The 27598-nt window shown below is 44.2% G+C and overlaps 1 protein-coding gene across 2 annotated transcripts in view; it reads right to left on the reverse strand.

The window, feature by feature from the left end:
* Window positions 1-2127: 2127 nt before the first annotated feature.
* The window catches only part of KIAA0319L (KIAA0319 like), a 34354-nt gene continuing 8883 nt past the window's right edge, over window positions 2128-27598 (reverse strand). The window contains exons 4-21 of one of the 2 annotated variants that reach the window (XM_080379809.1): window positions 22638-22929; window positions 20394-20495; window positions 19432-19529; window positions 18166-18253; window positions 16842-16934; window positions 16058-16190; window positions 14687-14915; window positions 13498-13621; window positions 12792-12924; window positions 11756-11904; window positions 11287-11438; window positions 10957-11095; window positions 10460-10619; window positions 8135-8277; window positions 6957-7079; window positions 6326-6416; window positions 5877-5968; window positions 2128-3870 (exon numbers count right to left, since the gene is read on the reverse strand). In XM_080379809.1, the coding sequence (XP_080235935.1) occupies window positions 3683-3870; window positions 5877-5968; window positions 6326-6416; window positions 6957-7079; window positions 8135-8277; window positions 10460-10619; window positions 10957-11095; window positions 11287-11438; window positions 11756-11904; window positions 12792-12924; window positions 13498-13621; window positions 14687-14915; window positions 16058-16190; window positions 16842-16934; window positions 18166-18253; window positions 19432-19529; window positions 20394-20495; window positions 22638-22929 (2529 nt within the window). In that variant the 3' untranslated portion in view covers window positions 2128-3682. The remainder of the gene's footprint in view (window positions 3871-5876; window positions 5969-6325; window positions 6417-6956; window positions 7080-8134; window positions 8278-10459; window positions 10620-10956; window positions 11096-11286; window positions 11439-11755; window positions 11905-12791; window positions 12925-13497; window positions 13622-14686; window positions 14916-16057; window positions 16191-16841; window positions 16935-18165; window positions 18254-19431; window positions 19530-20393; window positions 20496-22637; window positions 22930-27598) is intronic. The other variant, XM_080379810.1, reaches the window with a different exon arrangement.

The following is a 27598-nucleotide window of genomic DNA, read 5'->3' on the forward strand; positions in this document are numbered from 1 at the left end:
ACTTCAAACAGGAGAAGCTAATTATGGTTGTGCTAAAGCAGGAGTCTACAAACAAACCAGGGGTCAAAACACAAGCGCAAGGCCCGTAGCACGAGGCTCGGCAGCTCCTGCTCCCTACGCAAAGCACAGCCTTCCACATGTCGAGGTTGCTGCACTGGTTGCCGAGCGAGGAGCGGACTTGGCCGACTGTCAAGAAAGCTCTTGGCAGCCCCGTGAGCTGCGCTGGCAGCAGAGCCCCACCGCACGCTACAGCAGCTGGAGCGAAGGTGGCCCCTGTCCCAGCAGCGCCCACCGAGACCCCGCTGCCGGGCACCAGGGAAGAACGAGGGAGAACTTCCAGTTCTTACGCAAAAAGCACAGCGGTCCTGGTAGGAACCATCCCACACCTGAAACTGGAGAAAGAAGCAAGCTGAGCAGCAGCAAAACATCTTCCCTGTTTATTTGCAAGAAACATTTTGTTTAAAAAAATTACTTTTAGTCTTGATCCAAGTAACACTGCAATCAACAAACATTGTTAAACCAAAAGTTCAAACAGGTTGGGCAGCCCCCGCTACACAGAAGAATGAAGAAAACATTTCAGAGCAAACTATTTTAAAACTAGAATGCAACATTTGCCTCAAACATCTTAACCAGTGTTCGAATATGTTAAAGACGACAAAAATCAAGTGAAGCTGATGGTTCATCTAACAGATGTCTCAGCTTTTAACTCCCACACCTGGGTAACTTGTAGCCAGTGTCTCTAATTGTGAAATCATAATGCATAGCAATGCAGAAACCTGCCGGAGCAAGGTCAGCCCCGCTCACGGTGCTCAGGCAACAAACCAGCAGCGACATTAGCGATGCCATAGGGGAGGAGGAGAGGGTGGCAAGGGATTTCCAAACACCACCTTTGCTCCGTGTGCGCACACCGCGGGAGAGCTCTGCATTAAGGGTGCGCTAAAGCAGAGAGCCTGCCCCGTCCCATGGGTCAGGGGGCTCCTACACTGGGCCAAAAGGTACCTCCTCTGGCCTGGGAGGGTCTCCTTGCCTCCCGCAGCCTCGCAGGCCCTCGTGCTCCCGCGAGGCCAGGGTGCAGTTGCTGCGTGTCCCGGTTTCTTGCAGCCCGGCGAGGGCTCAGCGGCACCGAGGGTTAACACGAGGAGCTGCACAGCCAGGGAATACTAATGGGAGCCAGAAAACTAACGGAAGCTCACGCCATGCTCTGTCACAAACCTGCACTCGGTGATGACAAATGACTAACGAGCGAGAAACCCTCCTAACCCAGCCGCTCGGCACAGGGGGAACACCACAGCCCCCCGCAAAACCCAGCCTTGGCGGGCAGTGCTGCCAGCTGACGACAACACCCCAGCCCAAGTGTTTGTTACCCCACAGTGAAATTATAAGGATGAAGAAAATAACCTCAGCTAAACAGAGGTGGCGGTGGGAGCAGCTGCGTGGTTTTTAATTCCCTCTCCCGTAGCCAGAAGCCAGGCTGGCTTCAAAGCGCACTCTGCCTCTCTGTGAGGGGTGCTGATCTCTGCAGCAACACCCGAGGGCTGAACCATCGCACCCAGCCCTGATCCACCACAGGGGCAACTTCCCCGGGACGGGAAAGAGCAAGAGGCTCAAAAAACACAAGCCCCAAGGACCAGGATTGGTGAGAGTACAGCTCTCCCTGAACAGCCCAGGCTGCTTTCAGGCACACCCTCAGGACCACGTCTGGTCAGTCCCTGCAGCTCCAAAACCTCCTTTTCTCATCGTTTGTTCCTCTTACAGCCAAACGTACCAAAACACAGCAGAGGGTGGCATGGCATCGCCCAGGAGTTACATGTCCAGCCACAACACAGCTCCCAGCACTGGGAGCATCCCAGCGTCAGCTGTCCCCGTGTGTGGTCCCAGGCGGGCTCGGAGGGAAGGAGCTGTTGGGAGAGCGGGTGCAGAGCAGCCCGGGAAGGAGAAGAAAGAAGAAGCTCAGAACACCAACAGACAAGGCAGAGGGTGGCCCGTACCATGACGCAGGCAAGCGAGGAGGAGTTGGGAGGGCAGGAGGCTAATGCCTCCGTACTCGGGAGAGCAGCCAGCTCCTGTGCTGGTGCCCGAGGAGGACAGCCGATTGCCCAGACAAATAAACTTAGCAGCAGCCATGACTACATTCAGCGAGGGAACATTCCCTCGCATTCAATAGTGTTTAATCTTCATCTAGCTCAACACAAATCAGTAGTGCAGCAATATAAATACAACCAAGGAAGTTAAAGCCTTTTGGCTTTCATAGCTCAAAAAAATAAAAGCGCCAATGAAACAAGTTTCCAGTTTTTTTTAAATTAAACACAAAGAAAGGCAATAAACTGCTCATCCATCCACAGAGGAGCAGTGGCATCCTTCATGCCGGCAAGAAGCTGATTTTTGCTCAAGGACAGGGGTGCAACTGCTGCAAGCAGCACAGTGAGATGAAGGAGCAGGTACAGGGTCGGCCTGCCACACACCTGCCTCCCAGCGCGCAGGCAGCAGACACGCAGCTGCTTGCTGCTGGCACTGCCCACACGATGCCCTCGGGTAACAGCAGTTCCCTTTTCCACCTACTAAAGGACACCAAGTGCATGCTTCACGCCGCGTCAGGAGCACGCAGCGCTCTTCAGCCGTAACAACATGAGGCCACTAAGCTGCAAGCCAGAAGAAGCAGCAGCCGGCTGCTGGGAACTGAAGATAGCAACCCCCATTTGCCTGGGCTGTGCAAATTTTAAGGAAAAAAACCCAAAAACAAACCAACAAATAACCAAACCAAACCCCACTATATATAGTGTTTTGTAACTGAGATATGGTTAACGTCCAGACTCACGGACGGCTTAGTGACCAGCCGAAGGTGCTGGGGCCACTGAACAACATCTCACAGCTTTGGAATTAAGCCAGACATTAGACAGGTACCAAAGGTGGGTGTCCCCTCCCAGCTCTGGTACCCAGAACAGCTTGCTGCAGGAGGGGGTCTCCTAGCCCCAGCCGATTACCACAGGCAGGTCAGCTTTCCACATCTGAACAGGCACCTTGTCATCAACACTCCCAAACAAGAGCAGCCTGATAGTAATTTACAACAGCTACAAAACCCTCTCCTACCTGCAAGCTGATGAAGCGTGCCCATAGTGTTTAGATTTCCTCTCCTCTACACTCCAAAAGCAGCCAAGTGCATGTGAAAGGACAAGTCTAAATTAAAATAGTGCTTAAACCATTAGGGAAGGTGGGAGTAAGAGAGAAGAAAGCTGCTGGACAGCAAAAGTAGCCTGTGGTAGGCTACTGGAGCCTGAAGGGAGCCCTGAGCACAGTCTTGACCTTCCTTCTCCGAGGAGCTCCCAAGGCAATTGAGTCCATGGGTGTTTCCTCCACTGCAGTCTGAGGTGGGCTAGGAGGGTCCTGTACATTCACAGTTGCTCCAAGTGGTTCTCTCCTGCTCTCCAGATGCCGGCTCTGTCCTTTTCCAATGCTTTGCCCAGGGTTCACAGTTGCCTTCTCCTCCCTTTGATTTCCCTTGAAGTTCAAATTCAAGTACAACCAGTTTTAACTGAATGAAAAGAAACCCACAAAAACAAAGTTATTTTCTGTGAAATGAGTTAGCAGCGTTGTCCTAATCAAACTGGCCTCCGAAGGCCCTTGTAGGATAGGGATGGGAGTGGCGTTTCCCACTGAACTCCAGCACACGGCCGCCTGAGGGCAGCTATAGAATTTCCTCCCTCTGGTTCTTGGGTTTGAGCATCACTTGTCCATTGCGCAAGGAGCCGTTCTGGCTACGGAGCAGCTTCCCTTTTTCACGGTCAGGCCACGTGAAGATTGCTTCATCGCTGTCCAGTTCAGACTCTGAATGCATCAGACTAGTGTTGAGGACCTGGGCTTTCTGTCTGCTGCCTTTGAAGGAGAGAGATTCCCAGGTTAAAAATACTTTTAATACTGGTCAATAACCTCGCCTTACTCCATTCCCTCTAAGTCTCCTTTTCCTGTCATGTCGAAGGAGCAGCCTAATCAGACTTTCCTGTGTGTGTCACTTATTCCCTCAAATGCCAAAGCGATCCTGTTTCAGATTGTGACAGAGGTCACGACGACTCTTCAAGATAGTGCAAAGCACAACAAACAGGTAGGAAAGCAAAAGTATGTTACCAGAAGGGGCTGTGAGTACACGTGGGAGCTTTGTCTCCCTGACCTTGCTTGGGGCACTGCCTAAAAAACTCTGAGGGCTTAACGGCTATAGTAAAGAGAATATGCAGGTGGGTGGGAGATCACCGCACTTACTACTCTCCCTACTCTCATCTCTGCTTCTCTTGCCTGCAAGGGAAGAGAGATAAATTAGCAGGCTGAATTTAGATTAATGTGCAAGGACAGGAGAGAGACTTTTACTGATATTGTCAGCAGAGGAAATATTTAAATTTAGCTTTGCCTTAATGGAGAAATGCAACATTTCCTCTGTTAGCGGAATGCTCCCTGGACATATCTAGCAGGGAAAAAAAGACTTTAGTCAGCAGCCAGCCTCAGAAGAAGCATGATGAGTTTAGTTACCAGACAGCAAATGGTTGAGGCACATTTGCTAGACTGCAGAACAACGAGCCCTTTATTTAAGAGTGGGGCTCTTCTGTGCGAGGTGACAGATGGCCAGATTAAAGCGGAGTTGGGTGCTGAGGGAGGAGAAAACATCCAGTTTTTCTTCAAGGGTATCCGTACTTGTGCAGTTGGGACAGCCCAGTTCTCGGGGGAATTGCCTGATTAGCTCTGTCGCTGCAATGCCCTCCAATGCTGCTGCTGGGCACTGTTCACTTTGCTGGAAAACCATTAAATGGGATAATACTAGGATGAGCAGTTATCTTCCACTAGCAAACAAGGATCAGGGACTGTTCTCCATGCACAGTTAAAATAACTCCTCCTCTAAACAAAACCAGGATGCACACTCATTTCAGACATGTATTTCAGCGGCTGAAGTGCTCCCCAGCATTCGGCAGGGCTGCGCTTTGCACGTACTTTCCCACATTTCCCTCCTTTCCTGGACAGTCAGCAGGTGACCACAGCTCGGGTCAGGTATCTGATACAATCGCAGCAAAAATGCTCCTGCCTGAAATAACCCAATGATCTTTGCAAAACACCTGACAAGCACTCTCGAGGACAGCAATGCGGGCAAGGAAAATGCTGGCTAAGAACACTGAAGACAAATTATTGCCTTTCTGGAACAAGCCAACAGGCTTGTAGCCACACGGAGCACTGAGGACTTCATGGGTCCCCCTCCTAAGGTGTCTACTTCCTGGAGAAATTAGAGCATTAGCTAAAACACGAAACTTCGAGCCTGATGCTCACAAGGGCAAGAATGAATAAATTTATGAACAAGTCATTTGGGGTGGGAGAGTAGGGGGGCAGAAATAAACATCACTCTCTCCAGTCCGTGAGTATTTTCAGGTTGCTTTCAGATGTCCCTTTGCTTACTGGCCAAAGTCAATCAGTTTAGTGAGACGCTTAGTGACACTGAGTTCATGCTTTGCTGCAAAGCACGGGCAAGGAATTGCATAATGGCAAGAAGCAAGCTACCAGAACCCAGCAGAAAACTTCAGAACAAGAGAAGTTTAGTCAAGACCCAGTTTTGGGCTTCCTGGATCAGGCAAACCTGCCCAGCTTACACACATCCACTTACTACTACTGTGATACAAGGTGGAGACATCAGGCCCAGGCCAGTTCCAGCCCCAGTTTCTAAACCACTAGACCTAAGTTACTAAATACCCTGCACACAGACCTGAAACAAGCTCTTAGATCTTCTGAGACTTTTCTGTCAGTGCCTACTATCATGTTTGTTTCACTCTGTGATTTTAAGTCCACTGAGGAAGACTGTTCTTTAGTCAGCATTCTGGAAATATGAGCTCTTCCCTCTCACGTTTTACCTGCTTTGGGATTTGGTTTTAACTCCAGGCTTTCTTGATCCGTTGCATCCAAAATCTTGTATTTGCTTTTTCTTTTGGATTTTCCTTTTCGTCTAAAGGGGAAGAAAAGGAATTAAGAGGCAGGTCCTTTCTAAAGAAGCCAGAAGAAAAAACAACTCTGATCTTCAAAGCTAGAGTACTTGCTTATTTCAGATTATGTTCATATCATAAAGCAAAACATTAAAAGCATTGCTTTAGTTGCACTTTTATAGGTTAATCCAAATCTTGCTTCTTAACTGAACCCAAAGTCCTAGGACTTCAATGTTTCACCTGAAACACTAAGTGGCAAACACTAACATCCCAGGGCTAAGCAGATGACCTGCTGGGACGACGGGTTTATCTTTCACCTCTTAAAGCAGCTACTTGGCTCTGAAGCACTGATACAGTGGGGGTTATGGCCTCAGTCCCACCTCTTGCAACAGCAGATCACCATCCAGGATAAGATTCCAAAGGCAACCACAATGACGAAAGATGCAATGATCACATACAGCACACTCCACTCTGAAAGCAAAACACCCCAGAGATAAAGATGTTTTGGCACCTCATACAGTTGACAGTGTGCGCTTTAGATGACTATTCTTGGGAAAGAAAGAGAAAGGCCTGACCCTCTGCAGAATCAGAGGCTCGCAGCCATCACTGACAGTACCGCTAACTCACCTACGGAAGCCAGAGGCTTGAGATCCAGCGTGCGGACCCGCCGCACAAGGGCATTTTTCAATGTGTGCCCATTTATACAATTTGCTTTCCTGTGGCAGGAAAGCCTCTGTAGGGGCACGACAGAAAAGAGGTGGGATTTATACATTACAAATGGACTCAACACTTCGTGAGTGTTCACCAAAAGGATCTAAAGAGGAGTTGCTTCCCCATCAAATACCACCTGCCTAGAAGGTACGTGTAGTGAGACCAGGGCAGGGACTATCTCCTCGTGTGAGCTTCAAGTCAGAGATACCGGGAGAAAGCAGGTACCTGTTACTCTGCCTACCCTGGGTTTCAAACACTGTTTGCTTTCCAAACAAACAATCCCAGGGAGGCTGCACGTACCACAGTTGCTTTCGCCATCCCCCATCTGCACCCTGATGAAGTTCTCCATCCAGAAGGGATCACAGATGCAACGCTTGGTGAAGGAGTCACAGCGTCCATGCTCAGAGCAGTTCAGCTGACATGCTAGGGACCAAAAAAAAACAGCCAGGTGAACTAAATGACTTGCACGTGAGGCAAAAATATAGTTTTATATATATATATATATATATATACACACACACACAATGTAGTTCAAAACAGCCAACCCTGTAGGCTCTAACGAATCTAGTTGCTCTGTAGCTCATTCGTAGCTTAGCCATAATTGCAAGCAGCAAGAACTGCAAACATAAGCACCCAGGCCTCATGCCAAACTCAAAATTTCCACTTTGCTAATATAACACACATAACATGCTAAGAAAATTCTACCTAATAAATCATGACTTTGACACCAAAGTTACGGAATTTGTCTGTGTGTTAAGCACATGTTTTTAAAAAAAGGTTTTGATTTTCAAATTCAAACCCAGCCTGTGAGACAGGCAAGAAACAAGTAGATCCTTTAAAAGGGACCAAACAACTGAAAAGTGGCTTCTGAAGGCCATGAAATCATAAGATCAAGAAGCCATGAAAATAATTACTTTACATAATTCTAGTTTAAAATATCTACTGATCAGCCAACGATCCACACAGGATGGAGTTTGTAAAAGAAAAACAGTGCTAATATAAAGTTGTAAAAAAAATGATAGAAGGGAAACATTTCCTTTAGAGTGAGGTTATGTGCTGCAGAGGAAATGACTATTCACAGCTACCAAGATCTGCAGTTTTATTGTTTTCAGTATGACACTCATTTCATTGGCTGTCTTTCATTAACATTATATTTTAGTTTTTTAAGTATGTATCTGCTTTTGATTTTGTCAATTCTTATCTTCCTAGCAACATTACCGGTAACCATTTATAAGAGGCCGAACAGCAAATAGACAGAATCAATTGGTAAATAACTGATTAATGTATAGTCTAACAGACTTATTTTTGTGTTTCTCATTTCCTAACTTAGGAAAGCTACTGGAGTGAGTGTACGTGTGTGTACACGCAGGTGTTTTTAGCACGTGTGAAAGTCCTTATTCTGGCAGGCATCTGAAAAGGGAAAAGATGTTAGCATGTACCACAGTTTTTGTACTTACTTATTGTAAACTCTTACTTACTGACTGTGTTAATTTCTAATGCCCGGAAGATGAGGAAGTCTGACTGTTGTTTCCGTAGTTCATTTTTTAACGTCCAGGCCACCTCTCGTCCTTTGAATATCTGATGGGGAGGCTGGTTCTGTACAAAAAACACCATCTTCGTGCTGCAAGTCAGACAAAAATTATTATCTGTTGCTTCTCCAAACATCAGGTAGAGAACCATTCTCCCCAGTCTGCCATTAGAGAGGCTTATTCAGAATCCCAGATTTATTTGAGGACTACATATCTGGTTCCATCTTGAAAGCAGTAACGGACCTGGTCACACAGTAGAAAACCCTTCAGGACATCTGATCCACCCATATTTTCAACGCTAGGGCTGGACTGTTCTTGAGTTTGCTAATGGTTTACTCATCAAGCACATCTTTGCATTTTCATGCTAAGCATGCACACCCCCATACTTTAAGGTCCTGCCATTTTCACAGTCTCCTCCCTCCTTCCCTGTGGGATCCTAAGACCTTACTACATGCCAGACTTGGGGCTCATTTAACCGCTCAGCATGGAGCTCCCGCATCAGAGAACACAGTGAAGGTTCAGAGTCTTTTGCAAAGCTTAGTTTAAATGCAAGAAGTGTTATAGCCAGAAAAAAGCACAGGTGTAGAGGATTACTGTATTCTGCATCTTTTATGGCATTAACTTTATGATAGAAGAACTTGCTCCCCTAGGCTTGCTAGCCTTGCAGAGCCCTGTGTATCCTTCAGATTCACAGAAGGATGCATGGATGTTTCAGGTTTATTACCACCAGCGAGTAATTTATCACCGCCTATGAGTCAACAGGATATTAATGAAGCCCTCAAAGTATGTGGGGGGGCGGGGAAAAACCAACACAGCAGCTGGGGGTAAAAGATGTTTTTTAAACAGTACAAGTTACTTTGATAGCTGAGGCAAAAATGGGATCTTTAAGCCATCTGCCAGAAAATAATCTCTGCTCTTTTATAACACTGCCCACTCTTCTGTCTAGTTAACAAACATATAAACAGACAAAACATTAATTACAAGAATCCCTGACTTGCCTTACTCCATGAAGAACAGTGGCATCCGGCCTGGCCGTGGCAGAGATGGAAAGGTACATTACAACTGAAAGTGCTAGCTCTTCTGTTCTGAGCTCCTTAGGTTTGCACGGACAATGAATTCTGATTTTACTGCTACAGCAGGCAACATGGACACGAAGGAATCTATACATTACTGAACTCAGGAAAGTGTAAAGTATAACTGCAGATTTATTGCTGATTTGCTGCATGACTTCAATCATATCCCTTAAAGCTTTTTCAGTGCTTTATCTACCTTAAAACTACTCCACTTTTAGTAAAAATTAAGTGCAATATTGCACATATTTCAACAGATTACCACTCTGCCCTTGATAAGCTCATTGCCATGCCACTCACATGCATGTTCAGGCATCCTCAAACACACCTACAGTGACGATGGACTGCTGTTGGTACGGAGCTGTGTGCAGCAGTTGCTGTGACAACGCTATAGTGCCAGTTGCTGAAGTTTTCCACAGAACAGTGAATTTCCCAGACCAGCCATTTGTACAGAGCGGAAAGCTGAACTTGATCTGGTCCTTTCATGCCAAAGGAGCATGGCCAGGATCCAGCTGGGCTGAACTAACCCTTGTGTGACTTGCTGGTTACTGTACTTGGAGCTGAGCAACACTCTCCAGGCAGGCAACACGACCCTAGCCTACAGCCCTGCCTATAAGCAAACCTCCACTTGTTTAGAAGAGACCAGCTGTAGTTTATTTTAAGCTAAATAGCAGTCAAACCCAAGTTTTCCTTATCTCTTCAAACAAAAAACTTACATTGGTTTTCAACATTTTATTTTGCGTTAAGTTGAAGCAGTCATGTAGGCAGTAAAGCTAAAGTGAAACTACAAAGTTGGCATGCAGGGATCACTACACCATCACCTCTGGTGGGGCACCAGCATTTCACCACACCACTCCTCTATCAAGCCACGTTATTTCTCCAGTTATAAACTGCTGGTGTAAAACGTCCCTCAGTCTTCACAATTTTCAAAAACAAGTAAGATTAGCTCTTACTTTACAGATTTGGGGGACAAAGACATTAGCAGCAGCAAACGGTTTCAGAGGACACTGGACCACCTCCAGAGGGGAGGACACCCAGGACCTGCCTGGCAACACACCTCTGACCCAAGCAAGCAGGAATATCAATGTTAAGCAACATCCCCCTGTGTTTTGGTTGTCCATTCTGCTTCCTAAGAGAAAACAGCCCTTGGTTTACTAAACCCTCAAGCAATCCCCCTCCACGTACGCTCACAGACAGACCCTACCTTTGCTCAGTGTATGGCTGGATCTTCTGCACAGTAATGTCCGAGTCGAGGACGCCCAGCAGAACACCGATTTGTCGGATGAACATACCCTTCTGCCTCTCAGTCAGCTGGCTGACATTAACATCCAGAATTATCTCCACAAGGTTGTTTTTCCTAGGATCTAGTGAGAATGTAGGTAATAAAAATCTTTATAACTTCTATTTGACCGTCTGGGTACGAGTTAGGTTTCTAGTATTTTTCCAGAATGTTTCTGCTTTGAACACATTACAGAAACACACTGCAGGAAGGGATGAAAGTCTGACTTCCACAGGTAACAGCAAGCAGCAAGAGCCAGTCCCCATGAACCAAATGAAAATACCATCACATCCAGCAAAACTTTTGACTTTTACAGTTTGGAGCTGGACTAGACTACACATTTTGATCTCAGTACACTTTACCCAGACAGAGGGCTTGCTAGTGCACTACGTGGTACAGCACGAAACCTGGTACAGACTCACCAGGTTTGACTTCCACTGTGGTCCTTTCCACATCACTCTCTCCTTTGGCATCTGTTACTCTGAGGTGGAATGTGTACGTCCCTTCTACTAGATTGGACAGGAGAAGGACAGGATGATGGTCTGAATTATTCAAGACTTCCTGGAAGGCAGAGCAAAAAAAAAAGGAAGGATCAGCAAACAAAGGATCAAACTAGCATGATAGATCATTATATTTAAGGATATCACTACAAGGTGCAACAATGAGCTTTACATTTCCTCTGGAGCTGTCAATGCTACCTTGCACTGACTTTTGTGATGCTGCAATTGCCATTTAAAAGCAAGAAACCTCACCCCAGCTGCAGGGCTCCCCTCATCCCGGGTCCACAAGTAGCTGACAATTCCCTTATCATCAGAGGACTTCAATCCATCCAACTCAGCTGTATTTGTGGGCAAGGTGATGACAACATTACCAGCAATCTTTGCAACTGGTGGCTTGTTTATCTCTAAGCAAACAGAGAAGAAAGCAGTTGGAGAAAAATCTGATAACGCCCAATCAAAAAAACACTGCATTAGGGATTTCTGGGTTACAGTAGAGATCTATCTAGCCCAGGGGGAAGAGAGGGGGAATTGCGTACCCCAGGACTCAGCTGAAGACACTGTTTCTCCAGAAAAGGGTAAATCCCTGACTTAAGGCCATTTCAGTGCTACCCACGTTATTTTCACCCATTCCTTACTCCTGTTGTGTACCTGAACACAGGTTTTGCTGAATTGCTCAGAGACAACCCGTGCCTCACCCATCCCTGCTCACGGCTGGACGTACCTTCCTTGACAATGACGTTAACTGAGCTTTGGCTCTGCAAGTTCCTCTCATCTTTAACTGTCAGAGTAAACTCGTATGTCCCAACCTGAAGGCCTCTTACAGTGGCAATGCTGCTGTTGGCGTTCTCCAGCTTGACACCATCTGGGCCCCTAACCAAAGCACAAGAGGATCACTTTAAACTTTGCACAGACCACGGGAGCTAGGCTCACACCAAACTCACACAAACACACAGAAGGCTCACGCAGAGCTTATGGGGACACAAACAGACAGCTGCCTGGAAATACAGAGTCCATGATAAAAAGCAAAATTATTTTCTCCAGTTACAGCAAGATAATCAAAAGAATAAGTGCAGCAATCAGAACAAAACTATTTCCAGTGGTTTAGTGTTTTGGTTGTTTTTAAATGAGAGGAGCACCAATACCAGCATTTAAGTAGTACTTTCAGCAAAATTGGCTCATGAACTGCACAATAAGCCAATTTCTTTAAGAAAAGGTATAGAGCAAAAATAGTTCCTTCATTTATAAGAGCTTTGCACAGAATTTGCATTAGCAAACAGAAAAAGCTACTGCAAGTTGCCCATAGGCTTTTTCCTGAATTCCCTAAAGCACTTCAGGGAATCTAGAGTCTGAAAGGAAGCATGACAATGAGAAGAGAGGAATGCTACCTCATTCAAACAAACTGCAAGAGCATCGAGTTAGAAGGCCCTGCTGTTGTTTGATTACAAGAGTCAGTCTCTTCATAAGACCAAGACCACATTACGCTGCTGTGAACCGAACACGGTCTCCTTTACAAGCCACAACCATGCTGAGAATGGGAATCGGGCCTGGAGATGAAAGCAGAGCTACTTCTAATGCTCAAACACAACTCCACCTCTCTCCAACTAAACATAAATCCTTGTCTCATTCTAGTCACTGGTAAAGCTTGTCAGGCCCAACGTGACCAGGATTTGACATGAGGGAGGTATGCGTGGGTGTGTCTTGGTTTAAATGAACGACCCAGATACTTGCATAAGAACAGTCTGGAAGATGATACACACCGTGTTTTTTCCCAAAGAAAGGAGACTATCTTCTGGTCATCTGTGCTCTTGCTGCCATCTAGAGTGGTGCTGTCCACAGGAAGAGTTAATTCTTTATCTGGACCAGCATCTGCCTTTGGCGGCTTATTGTTCTCTGGAAAAGGATGCAATATTTTTCATACACATGCCATAAAAGGTGGAGCTTAAGACCCCAGTATCGAGAATTTTCTCCATGATCCCTAGTATATTTCTTGCCCCCTATCTCAACCTTGTACTCTGAGAAAGTGACACTGAAAGCAGTTAAAGAGTTCAGCCCAGTGTTTCATTCACACATCTTCAGTAAAATGAGAATGAAATCTAGGAGTTCTGATTTTTGCTCTCCTTCTCCAAGTACTACTCCACCTTTCCTGCTCCTGTCACACAACCTAGCACCGTGAGCAGAGACAGCTGCTTACAAATAAAATCCTGCCATTATGGTGGGATAACATCAATTAGACTACATTGTATAAAATAAGAGAACAGCCTAGAAAGGCAATATTCCTAGGAACTTTCTTTTGTTCATTTACTAGCAATACACCAGCCAAGAATGGTCCTAAATTAGAGCAGCTTGTTTTCTGAAAGCAGCACCAAGCTACCGTAAGATCTATTGACAACAATTGACAACGATCTGTTGGCAGACTGACGGGGGTTAGAATGGAAGTGGCAAAAGCAGCTAAAGGCAGCTTACCTGGCTGGACTATCACAGTGACCTCTGCAGTGGACTGGTGCCCAGCAGAATCTGTCACTATTAGCTGGTAAGTGTAATCACCTTCTTGCATTGCAGAGAGCTGTAAGACTGGTGTCCTCACGCCCTTTAAGAAAACATATTCAGATTTTAAAAAGAATCCTTATGTAGATGATGATAGACCAGAAGACTCTGCTTCTAAAACAACTATTATCAGCAGATTCGAGGGGCTTATTACTAACTCCTGCTACAGGGCCAGAAGCCTGTGCCACTTAAGCATGCAATGCACTTAGAGCTAAATTTATGCACAGCAACAAGGACACTGCTGTGGAATGTAACAACAGTAATGCCATATAGGTGTTAAGATCTTTTGAGATTCAGTAGTTAGCAGTTTGAGCAAAACCTCTGGGGAGCACTGTGCAAATCATACACATTGTGAACCTGATTCATGGACTTTCTTGTTCCATAAACTTGACAGGAGTAATAATATTTAGAAGAAAAATGATGACATGGAAACAAATTCCAGCTTTTACTGTTTAGGACTGAGGAGTGTCTGGCCAGTATCAGCAAAGTTTAGACTCCAGGGTTCAACTCAAAAGATCCAGCTCATTGCATTTGTCCAGCTTAGGAAATGCATGACCTGACAGAATGAGTTATCCTGTGCATCTAAATGCCGTCCTGACTGATAGTTACCTAAAAGATCACATAGTCTGGCTTCCACACCTGCTGATAGCACTTAAACATCCCTATTTATACCACAATTGATTTAGCCATCACCAATGTTCTGAGAAGTCAGCAACTGAGCTCAGAAAGAACAGTCCCCTAGCAGCCACATCGGTTAAAGTGAGATACACAGCTGTGATCAAGTTGTGCTGAGACCTGTCGTATGGGACATCAGAATCCAAAGTCAACAAGTTCCTATGTCTCTCAGTCCTCTTCAGCAGTATTTAAAACTGCATTGCTCAAGAAAGGAAACGGGATGCCAATGAAAACACGTGGCTAGACTGGTGCACCAGCTCAGTCACTAAGCCAACACAACTTTCATAAGGGTTAAGTATATATTTAATCACCACATGCTTGCTCTGTAGGATTGTAAGAGACGTGTGCTAACAGTCAGTTAAAAACGGTTTAATTAGAGAAAAAAAGCCAGCTAGTGAGTAATCCAGGTTAAGTACCAGAGACCTGCACTGACCTGCATCTCCATCACCTTCCCTTTGCTGTTTGGGCTGAGCAGCCACTCGTAGCTGACAATGCTGTGATCGTCGGTGCTCTGGTTCCCGTAGAGGGTGATGGAGTTCTGAGGCAGAGTGATGACTTGGTTTGGGCCCGCATTTGCCACTGGAGGATAATCCACTGCTTTGTTCACAGTCAGGTTTGCAGTGGTGGAGTTGCTGGCACCGTCTGAGTCCACTACTGTTAGACTGAAAAGGGAGAAAAAAAAAAAAGTGAAAGCAGTGAAGAGTCATGATTATGAAAGCTGAATACAAAACACTGGCTGGAGTTACCTGGAATGCAAAAGAAGAGTCAGAAACTTAAGACACAAGGACAGAATAGTAATTTTTTTCAGGAGTGAAAAAAAAAACCCACCTATAGTTTGAGGCAACTGTGCTTTTTCCAAATAGAAACTTCCCCGAAACGCCCAACTATCAGCCTCAAAGCAATGCAAGAAATTCAAGTCACATTCATCTCTCACTTGAGATCTACCTACTAGTTCCAAAATAAAACTGTGCTAGTGAAAGATCACCAGCTTTCACACACAGTTGTGATGGAAAAGCCCTCCCTGAATATAACGCTGACGCCCAACAGAAGACATTCATTAACACGGACACAGAAGCTCATTACTAATCCACACGTAGCTTGAACACAGTATGCCTCCTCAGGTAGGCTACTATCACAAAACAGAACTGGTTTTTTGCTAAATCTAGATCTGAATATTGATCTGATTAGTTCATATACCAACTGCTTCAAAGGAAAACAATGCTCAGTTATAGGTCCTCAGGTTTATTTTATTTTAAATAGATCTGCTGATGCAGCGTGTGGGCATCACACCAAAATGCAGACCAAAGGAAAAACACAGAATACACATGCAAGTAAAATCGGCTACTATTACTCAGGTATGTGCATAAAACCATTAGGCCTCATTCACTTATCTGGGACAAACATATTGCATTTAAAAAACTGGATTTAAAGACTGCATTTCTGCTTAAGCCTTTACCCAAACAGTTTAGATTTGACATTTCAAGAGACATTTTGTAGCGCTGGCAGACCATTTGTTCCCTTCTGCCACTGCCTTAAACTAGTGCTACAGTTTAAGAATAAAAAGTAGCTGGACAGGCTTATCTCTTCTGAAGCCAGAAGCTATGAAACTACCTAGAAGCCTAGGAGTGGAGAGAGCACACCACAAAATGAAGTTCCCTCTCTGCTGCGTTTTGTGTGGTTTTTTTCTTTGTGGTTTTTTGTTTGGTTGTTGGTTTTTTTTTCCAAACAGACTAACACCTCAGGAATCTTGTATATTTTACTCTTAAGGGATAAGAAAGGATCAACTCTTCCAGGTATAACCTACCTGAATGTGTAATTCCCGGGTACCAGGTTGGTCAGTGTCAATATGGCAGTATCGCTAGAAACCTTCTCCTCCCGCAAAGGACCCTTCAGTTCTTCCCAGTGATAGCTGACGATTTTATCATCATCGGTGCTTTCTGTTTCAATTATGGAAGAAAACACACATACAAGGAATTGGAAAATGCTGCTTCACCAACCCCAAATGTTCAGTCCCCTACTTCAGCACTGGGCTTATGGGCAAAGACATCTTTGGTCCAAGCCCAGATGCCCAAACTGCATGCTCTCCTCTACCCTCTTTCACAGGTATACTCATGCACCCTTAATCCCAGGTTTATATGTGTGCTGGGGCAGGGAAGACAAAAAAACCCCAATCAAACCACTAATATCATAATATAGGTGGGGATAAGACAACCTGAACATCCTTGGAGAAATTCCTGAAAAGCTCTGGTGCAGGCCAGGCTCAGGTGGTGTGTTAGGTAACTAATATGTCTGAAGCTTAACGCAAGAGGCCAATAATTTTGATTGACAGTAATTTTTTTTATTCTAACCAGCAGCCTCTAGAACTTTTCCTTTTTTAGGACATTGGCTCAAGCCAGTGCCCCTCAAAAGGAAACATGAAGAGATACTTTCACGTGCATATTCCCCTCTCCTGGCAAGAGTGGCTGATTCTTTTCACTAAAGTGTTTGACAGTGTCACAGCTAAAACTTTATCCAAAAAGTCATCCCAGAACCAAACACACAGAAACCAGGCTTGCTAGACTACTGCATTTAAAACTGCAGGTACTCACGGCTGCCATCAATAACAGTTGAAATGGTTGGCAGCGAAATCTCCTGGAACTGTGGGGACACGATGGCAACAGGAGGCTGATTCACCCGAGGCTCTGCAACAATAACCGAGCTGTTACAATGGTATCTACAGGCAGATCACAACAAAAAGCTCCGGCCAAGCAACTCTGCAAAACTACCCTGCCTTTGTGCACCAGAAGTAGCAAGCAGAATACATACTGCACATCGTCTTTCCTCTCCCCGGCCCCATCTATCCCTTCAGTTCTACAGTCAACGAGTCCAGGAGAGGAGTCCAAAGTGTGGAACTGCTGTGCCACACAGCTCCAAGACAGCCACCTATCAGACTAACTGCACAGAACTGCACAACCAACAACCAGTTCAGGGAAACCACGCTAACAAAAGGGATTTAGAAAAGCAAAGAGGTGAACTGCCACCATGCTAGTACTCTGGAAATGGCTGCACTGCATCAGTTCTCCCATACTGGGTCAAACATTCAAGACCATTCTAAAAGTGCAGCACCTAGAGCTTCTTGCCAAAGTTTGGCCGCTGCTCTGAAAAATGAATGATTTTAATGCATGCTGCCAGCTGCAGATTCACTGCTTATAAGGAAATGATCAGTAACAGCATGCAGAAGGCCAGCCACACACTCTTGCTAATTTAGGGAGTGCAAGAGCACTTCTTTGCCCACAAAGGCTGTTGACAAAGTCTTGCTGAAGTGTGCAAATAAAGGTAGTTTTTTTGCGTAAAAGGAGATGCAGAACCTGTGGTTGCCTCTTTACAGAGGCCGCCTAAAAAGTGACACCTGGTGAGACAGTCAGCACAAGCTATTGTTATCTACACCAGCTCATCTGCAAACCACATCTCACCATAAGGAATGAGATTTGATTTTATCTGCCTTTGGTTGGGAATTATATTCTTTACTGGACAGGGAAAAAAAGATCCTCCAAAGGAGCTTCAGAGCTCCAGCTTCCCTTCATTATTTGCTCCTGCTGCTATAAGCTTTTTATCAGGTTACAGTTAGTTTTTGTTGAAGCAGTGGCCTTCCAGGGCAAGGCATTTGCTAGGCACTTTCATATCAGTATTCCAGCTTTTTTATTGACTGGTTGGCCTGTGTGCAGTACAGCAGAAATAGCTATGCGTATTAGCAATAGTTTCATAGCCCGGGAGATGACTTGATACACATACATATATACTGAGTTCACAGCACAATAAATTTTCACTGTGTTAAACCAGCATCCAGTTAAATAAGCAGAACACCATGATACAGGTATCGTGGTTTGTCAGAGACAGATGAAGTTAAGAAAAGATACAATTCTACCAACTCACTTGGATTCACTGTTACATTCACATAACCCTCTCCACGTGCATTTTCCCCATCGACGACGACTTTGAATTCATACAGACCAACAGTAAGCTGGAAGTGAACACAAAAGATTATTTACCTTCAGGGTAGCAGCACCTTATCAGGAGCTATTAGAAGGTCAAGTTTTGGCTTTGTAGCTTTGGTACAGTAGCACATTATGCTTCAACCTGTGCATACACAGCAAAGGATGCTTTCCACACCAAAACGCTGTTGCCTCTCTTTCAGCTTATAATGGCTGTGCAGAAACCAAAGACTACTATTTCTTTCTACCACAGGTGCCACAGAATTGTCAGACAAGCTTTATTTTCTAGCAACAATAGGCAAACAGAAGAGAGATAACAGAGATTAGTTCAGGTTGTCTGGCTACAGGAATCTGTACTAGCAGATTGCATTTGAGATGAGAAAGGCTGCATGTAAGAGAAGAAAATCTCTTCTTGTGTGTTTTTACAAAGAAAAGTGTTTATTCTCTTCCTTCTAGATTACATGAGTCAGGCAGTCACGCCTTCATCATTCACTGTTGAACGAAAGTGGGAGGATGAAGGACTAGGTGCTGGCCAACAATCATGACATCCAAAAGGCTGAAACCCTGACAAGGACAGACATGCTCCTTTTGAAGGGTTTTTCTCTGGCTGATATCATGACTACAGCCTGTAGATTTTTTTCCCCAAGTGTAGCAGAATCCAAGATGCTCAGAGGCATGTCTCATAAATAAAGCACTGTATAGTCACACAATATCTAAAGCTATTTCCTTGTTAAGAATCCCCAAGTGCAGAAACTGGCACCACTTTTGCTGTTGGAGCTTGTCTAAAAGCAGCAGCCAGGGACATGCTACAAGGTACTCCACAGCTCTCGTTAATGGAATCTCAGACATCCCTTTATCAGTGGGTAGTACAAGGCTTCAGACCTGAACAGACCACCACACTGTTTCAGCAGCAGAAATATTCACAACCCTTTGTTAAATGTTAAATAGTGCCATTTGTATGGCTTGACACACTGCTTGTAGGCAGCTTTTAGATCCTGAAATCAATTTCTTCTTTCCCTCATGCCAGATCAATCTCCCTTTTATAAGAGACTTAGAAGAGGGCTTGCAGTCAAACGTTGGCTGCCTGCCCATCACGCAATTTCCTATTCATCCTGAAATCACATACAAGTCTTTCCCAGCTGCCAGGGTTCCCATCTTCTCCACTTGGCATTTAACACAACAGGATACGAAGCAGAAGAACCTTTACCTTGGATAACTTCAGGGTCTGGGAGTGCTTCCCTTCCATTTCTCCACTGTAGTCTTTTGGATGAGTAATCAATTCCCACTCATAGGAATAAGTGGTTCCTTTAAAAAAAAAAACCAACAAAAAAAAAACAAATTCCAGACATTTGTTTTTAAAAGACTGCCTTTCCGCCATGCTAGGGAAAAGCAAAGGTATTAAACATTTACAAGGCATATTCTACTGCACTATGGAGAAATGAGACAGCTTGGAGTTTGGGCTGCAGCTTTTTGGGAATATACCCAGGAAAAGAGACAATCTGTGCATGTAAACACATTTATTCTGGAGCCAAAACCCATCTTTCAGCCTCTAAGGCATTAAAGAGCTTTGGAACAATCACAGCTCCAGGACAGTAATAGAGAAAAGTCTTACCACACCCTCAAATCCTGCAGACACAACATAATGCCAGTGTTTGAACAGGAGTGCATCTATTCCTGTTGCTGCACAACACATAACACTTGCCTCTCCTCTGCAGAATCCCACTGCCATTGTGGACAGAGCTATAGATGAGAACTTTACAACACCCGAGAACAATTTGCATGATGAAACAAGGAATGTATAGAAATGTGTTCCTCAGCATGTCAACCCTCCAAATCAGATTTCAATCCACCAAATGAGAGATCACTTGCTAAGACAGCTTGTCACCTATCAGCAAATACCACAAATAGATGCTGAAGATCCACTGCTTCCTCACACACCACTCTGAGAACATGCCATCTCCCAAATCTAATGACTTTGTACCACTTCCAATGTTTTTTTGTGTCTTGCTATTTTCTGTGCAAGGCAGCATGAACTAACAGCACAGGATGAAAAATTTATACAGGAAAGTGTTCTCTGACAAAAGACATTTCCTTATTTAATGCCGTATATAATGCCTTTTTGCCATTTCACCGTCAGAAGCCCTTAGCAGAATTCCCAGGAAGTCTTACGAGGTGGTGGTTCAGGAAGCACAAACGCATTCAGCTGAACTTCATTCTTTGGCAGGGTCACTTCGACGCTGTCTCCAGCAGAAACTACCAGCTCCTTCATAACTGAGAGGGAGAAACACAGAATTGAAAGAGGAACAGGGAAAAAATTAAATACATACATAAAAGCCACCTTGGTTTCAGAGGCTATGGAATAAAACCCAGCTACAAACAGCTGTAATTTGTAAACATCCTGTCACTCAATATAGCTCCTATTTCAGGTTTCGCTCTCATTGTTAATGCAAAAGCACTAATGGGGTTTTACAAGTTTTAAGACAAGCCCAAAGTTACTCAGTCACCTCTCTCTCTTTGCAGATACTGTGCTGCTCCTGCTCCTTTTTTCTAAAGAGCTGAAATGTGACCTCGGGCCCTGTGCAGGGCAATCTATTCACTTAGGTCCAGCAGGATGGGAAGGGTTTTACCTGACAGGTTTCAGCAGAAAACCCAGCTGCAGTCTCACGGCACAGCAAGACAAACACTGCTATTTACCAAACTGCAATTCCAGATCTTCACAAATATACGAAGAATCCATGGTATTTCTTTTTTGAAAAACTGCTTGAGGGCTAAGAGATTTTTTTTTAAAAACCTGCATAGCTATCACATTGAGTAGGGAAACTCAAAATACAAACCTGTTACTTTTATTTGTATTTTCTTTTCAACCCCTGCTTAAGAATTTTCTTGCCATTCCATTTTGAATAAATTGACAGGTAGTTTCTTTTTAACGACTACAGGACAGACTTGAAAACTACGGCTGGTGACATTTTTTTTTTCCTGCTTGTATTAGCATTAAGGTAACCAGAAAGTTGACCACATTTCTTAGAAGTACCACTCGGCCTCCTCATCCTCCTCTTCCCTTCCCACTTACTTTATTTTTGTCTTTTTATCATTGGGCCTGGGAATTATGCATAGAAAACAAGAACTAGAGTTGCTTTACCCTAGTTTGACCCTGTCAAAGATAATGTTTTGGAAATACAAACACAAAAAAAACAAGTTAAAAAGACAGGGAAAATATCATTAAACATTTAGCCTTTCTTCCATCTGTTTATTAACTACTAGAGTTAACCAATTAACTAAAAGAAAACAAATTCATCAAATTCTTCCCCCCTGCCCCCCACCCCAAATTGCTCCAGATCTTGGGATATTATAACTCCATCAGTCTTTCAGCTGCAAAGAGTTCCAAGGCAAAAAGAAATCTGATCTCAGTAGGGAAAAAAGCCCAAAACCAAACAGATGAAAAACCAAAACCCCACTTAGAAAAACTACCCTTCACATCATCTTTGTATTGTTTAGCAAAACAAGGCGGCCCTGGTTATATTACTTTTCCAACACAAGCCACTGAAGAGGTTTAAAACGTATTTTTCCAGTTGTAGCTGGGGTAAGCCCTTAAAAAGAATGCTAACTTGTTAGCACAAGCATCCAATAAGCTTCCTGCCAAAACTGTCTTTGGATGCATAATTTCCTTTACACATTCCATTTGTTCCCTTGTAAGGGAAAGGAACCCTAAATTCAAAAGAAAATTCAGCTATGAATACTTCAGCAAACTGGATTAACTAAATTCTGAGGTATCACACAACTAGTGCACACCATTCACTGTATGTACACATCCTTACAGAGTGAGCTAATGGCCTGGGTGAGTTAACAGAGCTGTCCAAAGTGCATTTTGGCTTTTATATATATTGAATAGTTTGTTTTAAGAAATGCCAGTGTGAACAGAAACATCATTTTGCTGCAAAGCAAAGCATGGCCCAACGGCCAAGTATGCTGTTATCCATGGCTGAACTGTGCACTGACATTTCAGGGACAAAAGAGAAAAGAATCAGCTACACCCCATTTTGAGCAGACACTAAGATTCCTGCTCAATTTGACAGATAGCAGCGCATCAAGACTGACAAAATGAAAGAACACTTCACAAGACTATGCCTTATACCACATCTCAACTTTCACTTTGGGAATTAAGATATCACCATTACTTTCAAGCCGTTCCTGAAAATAGATCAAATGGCCACATGCAGATTTATGATGCCAAAGTCACATTCTCAGACCTCATGAGTTTATGGGGTCCAACCGGCACATGCACTGAAGCATGTACCTCAGCACTTTCTCAAAGGTACCATAATTTCTCAAATTATCTCCTACTTTGCAATGCTGCAATGGCTTGTCACGGAAACCTGACTAGGTGACATTTGCTGGAGCACTGCACATTCTCACCGGGTGTGGTGGCAGTAGTAGTTGGTGATGCAGCAGTGTTGGTCTGGACTGTAGAAACACTGCCATTTGTGGGAACCCCACTTGGCACAGAAGTAGCTGTCTGCATCTTTGTTGTGTTTTTGGCCAGCACGGGGCTGACTGTGGGCAACACATCTGAGGAGTGAGGATGTACCAAAGCATCATCTGACTGCCCAGGCTTCTCAATCTTCTCTGTGGCTGGCAAGCCCTGTGCTACAGGACTGGAGAATGTAGCCAACACCAATGGTTCTGGTGCAGATATTCCTGTGTTGATCTGTAAAGGAAAAAGTTGTCTCAGTTTGACTTCAACACTGAATATCAGTTTTGTTTTATTGTGTAAGTTACGCTTCTCCTCCTCCAGTTAGGGAGGCTGAAAAGTCCCTGGCTTGTTTTTCCCAGAAGCAGGTTGTTTTCCCGCTTCCTCTTCTCTCTTCTAAATTGTTTCTTCATGTTCTTCCTCCACAGCAGACAGGCCACTGCTAGCACAGTCGAACACCTGTTAAGACCATAGATTTAACTACAGCATCTTCAGTACCATGGCTGTTGACGTGGCAAACACGACAGGAGATCTAGGTTCAAAGTTGCAGTGAGTGGAGCTAAAGGAATGGAGAGGAGGGATAAGGCAGAAGCAAAAAAACAGGGCCCAGGAACTGGGGTTTGTTTGGGTCATTGATTTTGGCCATGCATTCCTTTTTCTAAAGCTGTGCAACTGGCAAGCACAAAGCAGGAGGATTGCAATGGCATTTTTCTGTAATAATCGAATCACTGCAGCAAGAGGAAATTTATTTCAGAAACACTCTTCAAAGCAAGATGACCTGACACAAACAGTTCCCTGCGTGCATGCCACAGGAGATGCTGCTGGGGCAGAGAGCTGAGCTTGCGGGCAGAAAGTTTGCTTGCATCCACACAGGATGAGCCACTTTATTGAAAATAATCAAAGTGGCCGGAACAATTTCCTTTCTTTCATCAGAAAATTCCTTTGACAGTACCTAGCCCCATTCCAGTTCTTAGCCTGCCAGGCAATACTTGACAATTTACCTTCCACTATGACGTACATGTGTGTAGCACACTTCATTGAACTAACGCTATTTTGAGAACATCTGCTAAATATTTAAAATGGAGCAATTTACCATCTTTGACTTGGAAAGTGTTTTAGAGCTGAATTGCCCACCGCTGCTCCCCAGTAGAGAAACTGACCAAAAGCTCATATTGAAGGAAATATTCTCAAGCTTTTATACCATGCTGATGGCATTCAGTCCAGAAAACAGGAACTGGAAAAGTGCTCTAGACCACGGTGGGCAACATCATGGTCAGTAAGTGGGCTGGGCTTCAGAAAACACTAAATGCCAGTTGCAAAAATAACACTGTGCTGCACATACTGAACAGCCAGCCAAGCCAAGAGTAGCAATGAAGGCACTGAAGGCCTCCATGCAAATTTTTTTGCAGTCTTGGGTAAATAGTTTCCCTTCCCCGTATCTCAGCTAACTTTCCCTCAGTCATAGAATTTAAAGCATCTCAATTCATGTATATGTTTGATGAACATCTGAGCTTTATGGACCAAAGAATCAAACACTATTTGTTCGTGTTACAGACACAAGTTTTTCTCTATTTGCTTACTTGTTGATGGGCTTCCCTCAACTTCCACAAAACCACAGATTCTTTGGAACAAAATGCAGGCAATATCTGGCACACCGCTCTGTGCTGTTCTTTATTGGTGGCCTCAGCACAGCTGGCTGTCCCAAGTAGTATCACCTTACACCAATTCATAACTCTGGTCAGCTCAGGGTACTGAGTCCCTTCTACCAAGTAGGCAAGTAAGATAAAGTTAGAAATGCTGCCACAACAAGAGAGGAACAGCCAGACAGGAACTCAGACACTTGAGACAGACTCTTTAGGAAAAGCACAGGAGCAGAAAGTCTCTGTGACTTCACACCACTATGGGAAACCACCTTTTGCTTAGCAAGAATCAATGCAGACGGGCCACAAGAACAGTTGTCACAACACACAGGAGACCAGCACCCACCCACTGGGCACAACAGCCAAGTCTCTACTTTGCTTGGTAATATTTTCAGCAAGCCAGATGCTTCCTTGACTTGCTTTTTAATGCCTAAAAAAAAAAAACCCTTTACAGTTAAGAGATACTTTTCCTCCCAGAAGTCTTCAGGATGACTTGACAGCCAAATGTCTGCAGAGAGCTTGAATTAGATAAGCTTCGCCTGCGGCAACATAACAGTCAAAAATGCCTCTAATGCTTGCAAGCTGAGACATTTCTTATCTTTACTCTGTAACCCTGAATTCTTTAAAGCAAAGAACAGAAGACTTCCTTCTTGGGGATAAATGAGGAAGAGACTAGAACTAGTTTGCCAACTGTCCCATCATATTAGCTTAGAAAATAGAGAGAAGTGGCACATTGGCCTGAGTGAACATAGGAGTGTCTGACACTTTTCATTCTGATCCCTAACTGCCTTTGGCCTGGGACAAGTGACCTGGTCTCCTTGTCTGAGTCTCCTACACCTCTAAGATGGAACCAAAGCAGCTATGTGCATCAGAAGCTGCACTAAACCTAAAACCTAAGTTACTGGAAAGAAAAATACACCTGTGTTCTGGAATTTTCTTTTATTTTTTAATCTAAATGGGCCTTACTTTGCTAAGCCTGGTCTGAATTTACAAAATAGGCTCTTTTCAGCTTAGATTGTGTCCTTAGTTGTTTGCACTAGGTGCCATGTCTGTGAAGACCCTTAAGACACAATGTCACAAACCATTACAAAGTTAGTGCTGCCTGTGAAGAGACCTTTCTTCCTGCCTCATGGGGTAAAAAGCACCCAGCACTAGCAGTAAGCATGACAGCAAGAGTCAAACACCGGGCTGGCTAGGGCTAACGGTAGCCAGAATTGTGAGTGCGGGAATGAGCTTTCTGGCTCTGTTGTAACAAATCCACTTTAAAGGCTGCAGTCTTTTCCAGTCTGACTGCAGAGTTGCTGCAGTGCTGCAGCAGCCCTTCTCAACAGCAGTGCTGCGCTTAAATACTTCTCTGCTTGGCTATTAAATGCATTGCTATATTTTAAAACTGACAGGTATTTCTATGAGGCAGAAAAAAAAATGGTGCCTGGAAAGCGTCACTCACTCTAATGGAAAAGCAGAAATTTCTCTTCCTTAGCTAAGGGCTGATGAGCAGGGTGCACTGTGGTTTATCCTGGTACACCCTCCTTCACCCATCCCTGGTTCCATAGCATGGATACAGCAAGACCGCAAAGTAATGCTAGCTGCACATTAGTGAATGACATTGCAGATGGCTATGGAGCTACTGGAACTGCAAGAGGAAAATTAAAACTCAGTGAGGCAATGTTTTCCTAAAACTGTCACTTCTCCTTGAGTCCCTAGGAGCAAAGGAAAAGATCTGCCTTCCACACACTCAATGCTCATCAATAGAAGAGGAGAATATGCACATTACTTTCTTCCTCCCCTTTCAGAGAGGAATTAAGAGCTACTTTGACCTCAGATGTCCTTTCCCACTTCAGATGCTTGAAGCTCCCAGGTATGAACTACTTCGCATGCAGTCTTCTCCCCACCTGCCAAACCTTCTTAGCAATCACAATATTAAATGCACAGCATTCACCTGCTGAAGCCATGTGCTCCATTACTGGACTAAATCTAGCCCAGGTGAAATTCTACTGATTTCAGCATGTGTGTAACTTTACTTATATTGGCCCACAACCAACCCAACTTGTAAAACTCCCTGCTTTAGCATCTCCCTCCTGCAAAGGTTGGCCATGTCCCAAGTACACAGCCTTGAATGTTATATCCTTGGCCTAAATTAAACTGCTCTCAGATCAGAAATGCAAGGACAGCTGCATAGCTTACCTTATATTTTGCAGGTGAAAGTTGGATGGTTCAATAATCAAGGAATTAGCCCAGGGCTGGGTAGAACCAGCTTCAGCTCAATACTCCTGTTAAGGTGGATTTTTTAATTCTTTCTCCTCCTCAAAAACTATCCTAAACTTCAAAAATGTGACTGCCAGGAATTCCACCACAGCCAATATAGTTTAGTAATAAGTTTGTATTTTAATGAACCTGCATTTTGTCAAGAGATGCCACCATTCTTACTAGCAGAAACCAGTAAGAAGAAAAACTTCCCCAGCATACATCCAACAGTGCACGGTAATGACACTGAGACTGCTTCCTGAAGATGGGAAATCCTGGATACTCAGCAATATTCAGAACCTGATTAATCAGTGTAATTCAATATTTTCGATTGATTTTTTTTATTTAAATGATTTTTTTATTTAAAAATCCAGTTTACTGGACAGGCACTGAACAGTAATAATATGACAACTCAGAATGCAGCACTGCAAACTGAACAAGCAGGGAGATAACAACTATTACCCGAGAGCAACAGAAGACATTAAAGACTGGCTGCAAAGAAGTCTCCCCAGATGCTGCATGCATAACAACTGAGAGAATGGGGTCACTGTGTAAAGCTCAAGTATGAGGAGGAGGAAAGAACAGGCTGGGTGGAAATGCTGTAGTACTGCAGGGGAGAGAGAAAGCTGAGATCTTGAGTCAGCCCTAAATGCTGTGGGGTTCTAGAAAAATCAAACATTTGTAAAGTTTTAGTGCATGATTTCACACGCCACTTGTGCTGCCCTGGAGCTCTCAGCAGTGTCCCTTGGCTGCTCTCCACATCTTGCTCTGCAGGGTGGTGGCTCAGACCAGTCACAGCCCTACCTGGAACTAAGATTTGAATACAAGGGAGAGAAATTCAGCCAGGTTTCCAGAACGAGAACATAACTACAGAGACAGGCATCAGGCTTCAACTGTGCCAAATCCTAGAAACATGGTAAAATGTATTTAAGGAACAGTTTCACAAAGCAGAATTCTATTTCACCATCATGAGTGCACAGGCTTTTTTTGTATGATAAGGCTCAAAAAACTATTTGCAGGTT

Source organism: Falco punctatus (genome assembly GCF_963210335.1).
Source record: "Falco punctatus genome assembly, chromosome: 3".
In the NCBI taxonomy this organism is placed as follows: domain Eukaryota; kingdom Metazoa; phylum Chordata; class Aves; order Falconiformes; family Falconidae; genus Falco; species Falco punctatus.